Source organism: Myodes glareolus, chromosome 26 (assembly GCF_982192425.1).
Source record: "Myodes glareolus chromosome 26, mMyoGla1.1, whole genome shotgun sequence".
In the NCBI taxonomy this organism is placed as follows: domain Eukaryota; kingdom Metazoa; phylum Chordata; class Mammalia; order Rodentia; family Cricetidae; genus Myodes; species Myodes glareolus.
This window is the reverse complement of record NC_142051.1, coordinates 13,609,933-13,624,643: the sequence shown is the minus strand read 5'-3', so window position 1 is coordinate 13,624,643 and position 14,711 is coordinate 13,609,933. Positions and strand designations below refer to the sequence as shown.

The following is a 14,711-nucleotide window of genomic DNA, read 5'->3' as shown; positions in this document are numbered from 1 at the left end:
TAGGATATGGAGCTCTAAGAGGCCATCCTTTTGATAATAGTTATTGGTTTGAAAGATTGTTTCTTCACTTACGTTTACAATAAAAGGCAGAGAAAAGTTTGCCTACAGTGCCTACTTAGAATACTTCTCAACTACTAGGTAATACTAGTGGACCATCCTTCCATAAGGAATGCTTAATAGCCCCACCCTATGCCAATACTTTGTAAGCCAGCCATTGGAAATAATACATAAAAAATTTCCTAAATTTCTAATTTACTATTACATGGATGACATTTTGATATCTGATTCAAACATAGATATTTTAGAAAGTATGTTTAAAGAAGTAAAGAAAATTTTGTCTAAATGGGGATTAAAAATTGCTTCTAAAATATAGAGAGAAGATTCTGTCAATTACCTAGGTTATAAATTAGGTTTACAGAAAATTAGACCACAAAAGGCACAAATTAGGAAAGATCGATTGTGGACTCTTAATAACTTTCAAAAAATGTTAGACATTTCCAGTCTATGGCTGACTATTGGGATAATTCTTGATCTAATAATTCATTTAAACAAAACCTTAGATGGTGGCAAAGAGAATTAACAACTTAACCAGAAAAGGGATTGATTGTTGTTGAAGAAAAGTTACAAGAGGCACATGTAGATAGGGTGAAGCCAAATCCTAATTGCATTCCAGACATATTGCCTTCCAGAATTTCCCCTACAAGAATTTTAATGCAAAGGGAGAATATTATCTTAGAATGGATGTTTTTGCCACATAAACCAAGTAAAAAATTAAAAATTTATGTGGAAAAAGTCTCTAAATTAATTATAAAAGGTAAATTGAGACTTCATCAATTAGCAGGTATAGACTCAGCAGAGATTACAGTGTCTTTTACTTCTGATGAAATTAAAAGATTATGAGAAGACAATGAACCTTTGCAAAGAGCTTGTGCTATTTTTTGGGAGAAATCAATAGCAATTATCCCAAAAGCGATAGGCTTAACTTTATAAAGAGAACTTCTTGGATTCTTCCTCACATTGTAGGGGACACACCAATAACTGGAAACCATACATTCTATACTGATTCTATGACTATAAATCAGGAAAGACAGGTTACAAATCAGAAGATTTGAGTAAGGTGGAACAAAGCCATTATAATTCTGTCCAAAAGGCAGAATTATATGCTATTCTCATGGTGCTAAGGGATTTTAAAGAACCTCTCAATATAGTTACTGACTTACAATATGCAGAAAGAGTTGTATTACATATTGAAACTGCTGAATATATATAAGATGATACAGAATTGATTTAATGATTCACTCATGTTCAAGATATAATGAAGAATAGGTTTTGACATATATACATAGCACACATCTGATCCCATATGGGTCTGCCAAGTCCTCTAACACAAGGTAATGCAGAAATTGATTGATTATTGATTGGAAATGTGCTGAAGTCCTCAGAATTTCATAAAAACATCATTTCAATAGCAAAAGTTTAAAAAGGTTTTCTATTACATGGCAGCAAGCTAAGGAGATTATAAAGAGATATCCTACTTGCTCTTTTTATAACCAAATACTGTTACCAGGGAGTGGCAGGGAGTCACCCAAAGGGTACTAAAGAAATGAGATTTGGAATATGGATGTGTTGAACTTTATAGAATTTGGAAAATAAAAATATGTACACCACACTATTGACAGTTATTCATGTTCTTGATGGGTTACTGCTTTGGATTTGAAAAAGGCTGATTCAGTAATCACAAATTTGCTAGAAGTTAAGACCATCATGGGTACACATGCACAAATAAAGACAGACAATGGTCCAACATATGTCTCTAAGAAAATGAACCAATTTTTTTATTTATCATAATATAAAACATATTACAGGTATACCAAATAATCCTACTGGCCAGGCAGTTATAGAGAGATCAAATCAAACTATAAAGAATATGTTAAACAAAGAGAAAGGGATGGAAAATACCCCCAGGAATAGATTGCATGCTTTATTAACCTTGAATTTTCTTAACACTTAATGAGAAAGGAACAACGGCAGTATAGAGACATTGGATAATAGAAAAAACTTCTGAATTAAATCAGCTAGTGTATTTCAAGGATGTGTTGACTTCAGAATAGAAACCAGGAGATGTGCTATGTTGGAGAAGGGGTTTTGTTCCTGTATCCACAGGAGAAGGAAACCTATGGATATCATCAAAATTAATAAAGATTCCATTTGAAAAGGAAAAAACCTCTTGAGAAAAAGAAATGACAGCTCATGCACAGAGGTGACAATCATAAAGGTTGGGACAGGGTTTTGTTCTTGCCTTTGCAGAAAAATACTCATTTTCAAAAAGTCAAGAGAGCCTGGATGTTTGGATGCCAAAATAGGAAAAGATAACCATCCTAAAAGGATCACCAAACAAAGAGGAATATGACCTATGAGGACAGGTCATCTGAAGGGTTAAATACATATATAGCCATCTGGCATGGGACAGAAAAAAAGAAAGATTTTAGAAAAATTTAACTTTTCTTCATATCTATTTTGTATATATCATAGCTTTTGTTGAATAGAGATTTTAGGAGATTGTTTAATATTCTAATATGAAATCTTAGTTTTAAAGTTATACAGTTATTAAGTATTATAGGTCAATAGCCACCCATGTTTGTCATACTTAGAATTAGGCTAATCAGGTTCTTTAGATATATATGTATTCTGCATAAGTTGGTAATCTTCAACCACTTAAAAGAACTGTAGAATATAGTATTTAAATAACTTGGGGTTCTGTTGATGTGAGACACAATTGCTCCTGGCAGCACCAATCTATTCCTGAGAGATTGTTGAGCACCAAAAACTCTCCACTTGGAGCTTGTTTTCTTTTTGGCAAAACTGGCCTTTGGACAAACTGCTCATGCCTTGACCACTGACAAAATGCACAATGTCTGAACTGGACAAGCAGGATACAAAAAAAAAAAGACTGCCAAACATTGCCAAGACAGGGTAAAATGGCTTTGAAAATTTTTCCTGCCTCTGAAAATGGTCTGTCAGTTACTCTAATGCTTAGCTAAAGTTGATTGCATCAACATTGCAAATGAGACTTTGGGTGATTGTCCAAGTAGCCAGTTTTCTCTGTCATCTACTGCATATTTTGGAAGCAGCTTTATTGCACTTCCTGCCTAGGCAAGTAATATTATCTACCTTCTCAGGCCTTCAATGGAGTTGAAGATTAGATAGTCATAGTTACTTTCTTCTTATCATTTACCCAAGTCATTTCTGATACAAGACTTACACAAATTAGCATAGAATAATTATTGAAACATTTAGCATATGTTTCTTGCTTAATATTGTTTATACTAGTTATGATTCTAATTTTTATATTTGATATCTGTTCTTATTATATATTTTTTGTATTGGTGTGGTACTATCTTATTTAGACAAAACAGGGAGATGATGGTGAACCTCCTTCAACCAATGGCCTTTGAAAAGCTAGACCAGGTGGGGCATGACCTTTGGGTACCAAAAATCCTCAGGAGCATCTTTCCGCTCACCACACCTGGATGTTGAACCCCATTCCTGTTTCCTCATTGTGACCTGTGTGCTTCCCTTTTAATAAAGAAAATCTTTATTATACCCTATTTGAAGCTAGTATGGGATAAGAAGTAATACAAGAATAGATAAATAATAACTATAAACTACAATTAATCATTTTAATTAATTAAAGGATGTAATCAATTAATTATAAAATTTAAAAAATAAGGATTACTTAATTTTGTCATGTAAAATTTAATAATTTGAGCTGTATGCAATATTTGTGTTATAAGCAGATACCTCCATATGTTTAGCTTAAGAAAAATCACAACACAGAAGAAATATTTAAATATAATAAATAATCTATGAAATGGGAAGAATTAAAAATAATGGTTCATCAACAAAGAGAGAAACAGGAAGGAAGAGCTGGAGGTACAGAGGGTAGAAGGAAGAGAGGGTAGGAGAGAGAGAGGGGAGGGAGGACAGAAGAGGGGGGGATATAAAAGACTAGCCACAATTTCTTAGGGTCTTATTGCTGTGAGGAGACATTATAACCAATACAACTCTTATAAAGAAAACATTTAATTGGGGCAAGTTTATAGTTTCAGAGGTTTAGTCTGCTATCATCATGGCAAAAAGCATAGTAGCATGCAGGCAGACATGGTTCTGGAGAAGGAGCTGAGAGTTCTACATCTTGATCCACAGGCAGCAGAAGGAGACTGTGTACCACACTGGGAGTAGCTTGAGCATCTATTCTCAAAGTCCACCTTCATAGTGATGTACATACTCCAACAGAGCCACACCTATTCCAACAAGGCCTCACCTCCTAAGAGTGCCATTTTCTGTGGGCCAAGCATTCAAACACATGAGTCTGTGGGGCCAATTCTATCCAAAACACTGCACACAAGAAAAATGAAAGCTTTCAACTACTTTCAAAATGTGGAAGAGTGAAACCACTCCAGCACAGAGATAATGATGTAAAACTTAATGGAAGAAAGGGTGGGGGAAATCAGTGAAAGAAATAGAATGCATGAAATGATGGAAGAAACAGATCAAAAGCTAAAAATATTGTAGAACATTGGATGTTTCTAAAACACACAGATGAAGAGAGGAAGGAGAAGGAGGAGGAGGAGGAGAAAAGAGAGAGAGAAATCTGCATATGCAAATAAGGATTCTGATTTGTTTTAAAACATGGGTACTCGGATAATCAAAGGGGCTGGTAGAAACCACATCATCTTGGGAAAGAGGGGACCCTCCCAGACATCCCCTAAGGAGATGACACTCCTGAAGTGTAGGCATACAGGCACACACACATACTCACATCCACACACCACCATGAAGACTGTCACATAAAACGTGGGAAGCTTAGCAATGAATAACCCCTCTGTCCGCTCTCTAATAGGCAATGAATACAATGTTAGGCTATGAAGTATACATTAAACCTACATAATAGACTAATTTGCTTCTCCCTCAGTGTTTTTCATTAACTCATTATATACTCAGTATGCTTTCTGTGGTTTTGCAGATCCTTCTATTTTAATATTTTTCAAAGAGGGGGAAAATGTCCACAAGTAGCTTCTGTTCGGACATCCTTATGAAGAAAGGGGGTAATAGTCTCTCCGTTGTAGCAGAAACTTCAGCTGCAGCTGTGATTAAATACTTTCCATCAATAAATGTGTTCACAGAATAAGGTGAACTAAGTCACCATATTCCTCTCTGTGGAGTGCTATTGGCGCACATGAATACAAATGAAATTTTGTAGACAAAAATGTTTCGAATTCAGCATTCATAACAAGCATACTGCATTTAAATCTTCAGCGCCTCACAGTAATAAAGCAGACCCCAAATTATCTAACAGATTAAAAAAATCAGTGGAATATAATGGAAAAAAGTAAACTTGTTTTTTTCTAATGTGAATTAGATAACTAGCAAGAAAATACTTGGAATACTAGTTTTGTGAATTGTAAAAATGTTATCTCTCAGGTTTTATTGTATCTTGATGATAAGCCAATCTATTAGCTATATCTTACCTATTACCCAGTATGCTTTTTATTATCATATACAATCATTACGTGTCACACTCACAACTCAGTGGGTACTTCTCTTGCTATTTTCTGCTTCAGGACATGTTTATATGAAACAGGATTGTATTAACTTTGCAAGTTCTCTGTATTAAAAAATATTGACTATAGGAAACACAAAATAAATTTGGTGTTTCTTCACTACTGTTCTCACTCTACATTTCTCTAGCATGGGATATTTCAAAAGCTAATTTCTGTAGTTCACCTAATTATTCAGGGCATACTCATCAACACCATCTCTCCCCAGAGACGTTTTAACTCTGCTTTGCTGGGAGAATCCCTTGTGTCTGTTTTAAGCAGGTGAAAACATAAAATGACAATGCTTCTGGAAGGAATGCTTAGAAAAACCATTATCTGTCCAACCAAAGTGAAAAAAAATGGTATTTGTCAGTTTTCATAGTTCCCATAGTAAGTATTGTGTTCTTTCTTACAATTTTAGAAAACAGGTACTTAGTGTTAGGCCTAAAACTAGGCATTTCAAGTTATGTTCTGTCTCAACAATTTCTTTTCATAGGTCATCTGGCTCTCTGTCTTCCACATGTTGATTCTCACTCACGCTTCTTGTCTTTTCCTCTTTTACCAGCTAAGAACTTCACCTAGGGAGCAAACAAAATATACAACTTTATTGCCTCTTAGCTGTAAGTATTGCTTTAAATACCTTGACAATGTGTCTGCTTTCTTTCCATTTTTTTTCTTTCTTCATTTTGTTCCTTTCTTTTTCTTTATTTATTTTGTTCCTTTCTTCTCCCTCTCTCTTTGCTATCCTCATACTTCCCCATTTTTCTCTTTCTCTCTATCTTAAATGTTCTTGAGAGTCTTAGCTACAATCCAAGATATCATGACTTCTGGTTCTTCTGGTTGTCAGCTTCACTGTTCTGTCACCACAGCCTTTAGCAAACAGTAAGTTGCAGTCAGATACACTTTTACTCAATTAAAATAAATACTTTTTCAGTTGGAGACTGCCATATATATAGTGTGCACTGACCTGGGGTGCCTGTACACCGAGCTTTTTGCCACTCATAATTAGGACCCAAGGATTTTTCAGTTTTATTAGATCACCAATTGTAGAACACATTGCTTTGGCAAGTTTGACTTTTGGCAGTTTCTACCAACACCCAAGACCATAACACCTATCAGATCTCTTCTACTTTAGAGATTTCCTTTATATTCAACACCGTAGTATGCTCTGGGATGCTGTGTATAACCTAATTATCTTTCCAAATTTCAGCTACACAGTGTGTGAGTTTGTTATATATGAAAATCACAGTAGATATAAATGAGAAGTGTGAACCATCATTCAGAAGCAAGGCATAAAACACTAAGAGTTGGTTAAAAAACAAACCACTGAGCATTTCGCTTTGAGCTCTTTAGCTGTGACCACACAGCATTAAACAATTTTAAGTCTATTTCTGTTCTGTAGTTCATTTATTCTTTTCCCATCTTCTAATTATTCTATGCCCTTAGTTATTTATTTGGCTGTTAGAATCTTTTCTATAAAGTAAAAAAAGTATTATTTAATTCAGCAAAGAAACACTAAAAAGGTTTCTAAACTTCGGAAATTTCTGAGTTGTTTGTTTAGGGTCATATAAATATTGGTTTTGATGACTCTGACTCATTTGCTAAGCTATTAATTCTTCACAGAGTCAAGAATAGTTTAAAATATTTTCTAAAATTGACAAATAAATTTAAAATGTTTAATTCATAAAAGTAATACATTCCTTGTTGAGATAGTTTTGAGAATAAAATATTTTTCATTTTAAGTATTTTAACTAGTTTTTAGGTATATCTGCTCATGTACTACAACAGCAGATACATAGAGGCATTATTTTCACCTGTCAGTGTACTTGCTAGATCTACTAAGTGATTTCTTCAATATTAAATAGCTCTAGACTCAAAGCAATCATTAGACATGCACTTGTTTTGTGTTAATTAATACTCACTTTTAAAACGCACTGTAATTTGGTGAATGATTTAATGTTTCAGGTTGTTAGAAACCATCAACGACATGATTAAACAAACACATGTCACAACTAATATAATTCAAACTTATCTGACTCGCTAATTCCTTTCACAGCTATTGGCCTGGCAGAACACAAGAAGAAATGAAAAACAGAACATCTGTGAGAGAGTTTATTCTTTTGGGATTAACAAATGACCCAAAACTAAACATCTTGGTTTTTATATTTCTATTTCTCACTTACATTTTGAGCATTACTGGAAATCTGACCATAATTACTCTCACTCTGGTAGATTCTCACCTCAAGACGCCCATGTATTTCTTTCTTCGGAATTTCTCTTTCCTGGAAATCTCATTTACCACAGTCTGCATTCCTCGGTTCCTTGTGAGCATTGTGACCGGGGATAGGACCATCTCCTATAATTCTTGCATGGCCCAGGTGTTCTTCTTCATACTCCTGGGCTCAATTGAATTTTTCCTTCTGGCTGCTATGTCCTATGACCGCTATGTGGCTATCTGTAAGCCCTTGCACTACGCCACAATAATGAGCAGCAGGGTCTGCATCCAGCTCGTAATCAGCTCTTGGCTGGCTGGATTTCTCATCATCTTCCCGCCTGTGATCATGGGGCTCCAGCTGGACTTCTGCGACTCCAACATCATTGACCACTTTGCCTGTGACTCCTCTCCCATGCTGCTCATCTCCTGCACAGACACAGCCTTCCTAGAGCTCTTGGCATTCTTTCTGGCAATATTCACTCTCATGGTAACATTGACATTAGTGATTCTTTCCTATCTATTCATCCTCAAGACAATCCTAAGAATCCCTTCTGCTGAGCAGAGGAAAAAGGCCTTCTCTACCTGTTCCTCCCACATGATTGTTGTCTCCATTTCCTATGGAAGCTGCATCTTCATGTATGTCAAAACTTCAGCAAAAGAAGGAGTGGCTTTGACTAAGGGTGTAGCAGTCCTCAACACTTCTGTGGCCCCAATGCTGAATCCTTTTATTTACTCCCTTAGAAACAAGCAAGTGAAAGAGTCCTTTAAGAACTTGGTCAAAAAATATGTGTCAAATAAAATTTAATGGTAAAGAAATTCACTGCTTCAGTTTTTTTTAAAAAGCACTATATGCCATGTGAATTTTATGTTATTGCATTTCCCCATCTGCTGCTGTATTCAACTTAGCTGAGTGTTTTCATCTTTTCCATTTCCACTTAACTTGACACAGTTATCATTTTAAAATTTTGATGTCCCTTAAATTTTCTGAGTGTGACTGCTTTGATGCCACCGAAATGGGAATAACATTTTAGAAGGATGGATTTTATTTTCAAAGAATTTATCATTTGAGCGACAAGCAAAAGCTAAGGAAAAAAAAAACAAGTAACTCTGAAAAATCATTTTCCCACCATCTAATTGAAAGGAGCTCTCCAATGAAACCATGTTTCTTATCTCTGTTGTCACTCCAAAGGTCTATTAATATTAAATACGACCCTGTGTGATTCAGTGCATTGGTGTTATATCTTCGTCATTTGTTCTACCTTTTATCATTGCAGTGTGTGGTACGTGATGGTTTGTTGACTCAAATTCCAAAAGTTGCTGTAAGATTTACTAGGAAGTAAAGAGATGACTCAGCAGTTAAGAGCACTAGCTGAGATGGCTCACAACCATATAGTGGGATCTGATGCCCTCTTCTGGCATAAAATCATACATGCAGATAGAGCACTCATATACATAAAATAAATACATCTTTTAAAAAATAATTACTATGATTCACAAACCCTGACCATGAAGCATACTTATGTTGATTTGCTAGTGCCAAACTTTCAACTCACCTAAAGCTTCCTTGGAATGAGCTCTGTCTATCTGTTTCCTGATATATGGATTTCTCTAGCAGTGAAAACTAGTATTTTTTTTTCTATGCCCCAGGTAGTTCTCAAGTTCCTGGCATACTCATAATATCTTATGTTGTTTTCCAATATTTCTATGGTTTAATCTTTATTAAAGTAATGACTTTTCATAGACTTTGAAAGATGTGGGGCAAGGAATGTTTGCTAAATACACTGATATGCATTTTTCCTATGAAAGATTATTAGGATGTGGGGGGGGTGTAACCAACCTGCTCAACCTGTATAATATTACTTGTACATATACATTTTTAATGATCAATAAGTTAAAATTAAAAAATTGTTCCTTAAAGCAACATAAAAAATAAGTGAAAATAACGCTGGGTAACTTTACTGAGAAATGATGAGGTAAGAAACCCAGAACTAATATTTTCATGACAAAATTTAGGTGCTTTTTCTTCATCGGCTTCTTTCTAGACTTTTTTATTAGATTAGATTCTAGAATTTAGAAAATTGATTTGGAGTCAAACATAAAAGCTTAGGCCTTTAATCTCAGCACTCGGGAAGCAGAGGAAGGTAGATATTGACAGTTGAAGGCCAGCCTGGTCTACATAGCAAGTTACAGGATAGCCAGGGTTACATAACAGACCTACTCCATCTGAAAAATTCTTGATTATGTCAATATTTCTAGCTTAATGGTTTGTTCAGTTTGACAACTGATCTCTGAAGTCCCTGATCTAGTATTCTTTTCTTTAACCCAATTATAAATATTTAGCTTGATGATGGACAAAGAGATCATTTCATGAATTGTTCCCGAAGCAATGGTTTTAACAGGGTAGATATAGTGTTCTCCAAGTGATCGTTTTTCTTAGAACTTCAGCTCAATCTACTTTCTTTAAGGTTCATCTTAATATAAAAGAAAGAAGGATGTCATCAAGAAAAGAAAAGCAGCAAATAGTGGCAAGGATGTAGGAGGAAGAATCCTTATACATTCTTATGGGAACGTAAATTAATCCTGATTCTGTAGAAATTAATATATGGACATTAGTGGGAAAACCTTGAAATTTGAGCTAATATGTGATTCAGCTGTACAATCCCTGGGTACTCAACTGAAGAAACCTAAACTAATATACAGCAGAAGTGCCTGCATATCTGTGGACTGTTCACATTTGCTAAACTAATATACAACAGAGGCGCTTGCATATCTGTGGACTGTTCACATTTTCAAAGTCATAAATTCAACCAGGATGTCCTTCAACAGATAAATAAAGAAAAATGTGGCAAATGTATATGAAGTATTATGTAATCATTAATAATTATGAAAATATTTTTTCAGGAAAATGATGAAACTAGATGTCATCAAATTAAATGAAATGAGCTATCTTGGAAAGACAGGAATCCTGGTTTTCTTCTCATATTCAGAATCAAATCTTGTATTATTTTAGATGAGATTTGAAAGTAGGAGGACTATTTGGGGAAGGGGAGAGGGGCAATGAGAGACCGCAGGAGAAAAAAGAGGATAATAAAAAAAATAAAATGATCAAATTACATTACACACCTGTATGAAAATTACATAGTGAAATTCATTATTTTGTACAAATAATATACACATACTTTTTAGAAATAAAATAAAAATATCTGAATGTTAATGAGTACATGTTTTGCTAAATCCTCCTTAATAATCAAAGTGAGTATCTACTCACTAACAATATTAGTTGAGGGGATAATTTGAGGCAACTTTGCAGCCAGCAATCTGTCCATCAGCAGTCTTTTTCTTTGTTTCATGTGAAGCCCAACCTCATGGATGACATTCTACATTCCTACAATGCATAATGGCTCCCAAGGGAACCAGACTAAAGGGCTGCCAAAATTAATTAGTCAGACATGCACTAGTTTTTCTGTCTCTGGGGATGTGTATGTTGTTTCCTTTTTACAGATTCCTCTAGTATTATATTCCAAAACATGCAAAATGTATCTGTAGCTTTTGGGGAGATGTTTGGAAAGCCCTATAATATAAGCCTTATATTATAAGAAAAATCAAAATATATACAGCATTTGTATGACATGACAAAAATTTTGGAAGTATTGTGACTCAATTTTTCTCATTCTTACTAATTGAAGTTTAAATTAAAAAGGATGATTTATAATAATGAAGAGCCTTTAAAGGTGCCCAAATTTTAATAATTAAGTGACTTTACAAAAGTGACTTACTCCGATGAAAGGGATAAAAGTGAAGTAACATTTATTACCTAAAACAGTATATTCCTTTATTACAGATAATAAGCAAAGTAATTTTGGACTATGCCTGGAGATAGACGGAACTGGGCATTGGTATAGTCTATATCTGCACTGGCCTTTGCCTTTATAAATCAAAGAAATCAATCATTTTTATTATGTTGTAGAGACATTCTGTCAACTCTTGCCTTTGGGTTTCAGCCTAGATAGTTCACAATTTGTTACAGCATAGTTTAGATATGTACACCACCAGCCTCACAAGAGAAAATATTTTCCTAGTTAGCTTCAAAAAAATTATATGGTGCTTTCTGTTATGCTAGAGAGGATGTAGAGCAAGAGGAACATTCCACCACTGCTGGTAGGAGTGCAAACTTGTACAGACACTTTGGAAATCAATATGGTCATTTCTCAGAAAATTGGGAATCAATCTATCTCAAGACCCAGCTATATCACTCTTGAGTATATACCCAGGGGAAGCTCAATTATACCACAGGGACACTTGCCCAACTATATTCATAGAAACATTATTCATAATAGCCAGAACTTGGAAATAACCTAGATGCCCCTCAACCAAAGAATGGATAAAGAAAATGTGGTACATAGCCAGGAGGTTGTGGTGCATGCCTTTAATCCCAGCACTCGGGAGGCAGAGGCAGGCAGATCTCTGTGAGTTCAAGGCCAACCTAGTCTACAAAATGAGTTCCAGGACAGCCAGAGCTAAACAGTGAAACTTTGTCTTGAAAAACCAAAAAAGCAAAAAATAAAAAAGAAAAGTAGGAAGGAAGGAAGGAAGGAAGGAAGGAAGGAAGGAAGGAAGGAAGGAAGGGAAGGAAGGGAAGGAGTAAGGGAAGGAGGAAGGAAGGAAGGAAGGAAGGAAGGAAGGAAGGAAGGAAGGAAGGAAGGAAGGAAGGAGAGAAATGTGGTACATTTTCATAATGGAGTATTACTCAACTGTAAAAAATAATGTCATCAGGAAACTTGAAGGCAAGTGGATGAAACTAGTAAAAAAAAAAATCTTGAGTGAGGTAACCCAGACCCAGGGAGACAAACATGTTATGTACTCATTCATAAGTGGATATTAGCTGTAAAGTAAAGGATAACTATGTTACTACATATCACAACCCCACAGAGATTAGGTAACAAGGAGGGCCCAGAGGGATAATCATGTATTTCCTTGGTAAGGGGAAATAGAAGAAATCTCATGGGTAGACTAGTAGACTGGGGTTCGTGGGGATGGGAACATGAGGGAACAAGTTGGGGTGGGGGCACAATAGATGTGGAGAGTAATGAAATAGATGTCTTGATCAGGGGAGCATTTCAGATCAGGTAGATACTTGATGCAAGGGAAACTCCCACAAATCTACAAGGATGACCCCCAGCTAAGACTCCTAGCAATAGTGGATAAGTAGTCTGAAGTGGTTATCTACTGTAAACAGATTAGACTACCCTAATTGTCATCAAAGAGCCTTCGTCCAGTAACTAGTGGAAGCAGGTGCAGAGATCCACATCCAAGCATTGGGCTGAGCCTGTGGAAGAGTGTAAAAAAGGATTGTACGAGAAAGGGAGTCAGGGTCATCACAAAGGAACCCACAGAAGCAACTACCCTGCTCATAGGAGCTCATAGACCATGGACCAATGGCTAGAGGGCTTGCATGGGACCTTCCTAGGCCTTCTGCCTGTGTATGATGGTTGTGTGGCTTGGTCTACTTGTGGTACTCCTAGAACTGGGAGTGGGGCTTGTCCCCAATGCTTTGGCTGGATTTTGGATACCTGTTCTAATGTTGGGTTGTCTTGTCCAGTCTTAATACAAGGGGACGAGCTTACTCCTACCTCAACTTGATAGGCCATGCTTTGTTGGCCCCCCTGGGAGACTTGTCCCTTTCTGAACAGAGGAGGAGGGTGGACTGGGGAAGGAGACAGAGGAAGGTGAGGGAGAGAATAAAGGGAAGAAGGAAAACTGAGGTCAGGATGTAAATGAAAAAAAATAATAAAAATTAAATAAGTAAAACTCCAAAATTAGAAAAAAACCTTTACAACTCAAAAAATAGTTTCCATATGCTGTCATCCAAAATAAACTGAGTTTTGCTCACCAGCTCCCAGAGTCTGTGTCATAGTATTCTGTGTCCACTAAACCCCTGTCCCCAAGGCAGATTGTAAGTGGAAACATGAACATCATTACACTGAGACTGTCAAATGTTCACTGAAAACTCCCATGTATTTCTTTCTCAGAAATTTCTCTTTCTTAGAAATCTCATTTCTATTTCCTATAATGCTCACAGAGCACAAGCAATTTTTTGATCCTTCTGGGAGCAACAAAAGTTTTTCTACAGGCTGCAGTGTCCTATGATTGTTATGTGGCCATCTGCAAACCTCTGAACTACACAACTACCTTTACCAACAAAGCCTGCAGTTGACACGTAATTGCCTCCTGGTCAGCTGATTTCCTCATCATTCCTCCAGTGATCATGGGCCTCCAGCTGGAATTCTGTGACTCTGACATCGTCAATCACTTCACCTGAGACTCTTCTTGCATGCTGCAGGTCGCTTGCACAGATACAGAGATTCTAGAGCTGACGGCATTTTTCTTAGCAGTGTTCACTCTCATAGTATTTGGCCTTGGTGATTCTCTCCTACACACTCATCCTTAAAACAATCCTGCAGATAGTCTTCACAGAAAAGGAGAAAGGCTTTTCCCACATGTTCCTTCCACACAATCGTGGTTTCCATTTCATACGGAAGCTTCACTTTTATGTATGTAAAAACATCTGCTAAAGGAGATGGGAATCCATTGCTCCCATGCAGAGTCCCTTTGTTTACTTCTTAATAAACTGGCAGCTCAAACATATATCAACTTCACCAAAAAACTGTTGTCATTCTACAAACACCAATCATTATAAAAATACATAGTTGAAATCACAAGTGTACCAAATATGAATAGAAGTACTTTCCAGATGATGGGTATATATACGAAAATGAATAAACACCAAAATTCATGAACTTGTAGAGTTTGCTTGTGTGGATAATATACCCACATTAAACAGCTGTAATACAAAAGAAATGGCCTAGTAAGTTGGAAAGTGGTAGATTCTTCCAAAG

General features: G+C 36.0%; 1 protein-coding gene and 1 pseudogene across 1 annotated transcript; both read left to right on the top strand.

Annotated features, from left to right (window-relative positions):
* Positions 1 to 7,675: 7,675 nt before the first annotated feature.
* Positions 7,676 to 8,620, top strand: LOC125389774 (olfactory receptor 6C76-like). The gene has a single exon (XM_048418438.3). The coding sequence runs from the start codon at positions 7,685 to 7,687 to the stop codon at positions 8,618 to 8,620; it is 936 nt and encodes a 311-aa protein (XP_048274395.3). The 5' UTR covers positions 7,676 to 7,684.
* Positions 8,621 to 9,783: 1,163 nt separating this feature from the next.
* On the top strand, positions 9,784 to 14,439 carry LOC125389714 (olfactory receptor 6C65-like; annotated as a pseudogene).
* Positions 14,440 to 14,711: the final 272 nt, after the last annotated feature.

Bases quoted from the DNA above. Each gene is read 5' to 3' on its own strand.
- LOC125389774 (XM_048418438.3), top strand. From the start codon at position 7,685: ATGAAAAACAGAACATCTGTGAGAGAGTTTATTCTTTTGGGATTAACA.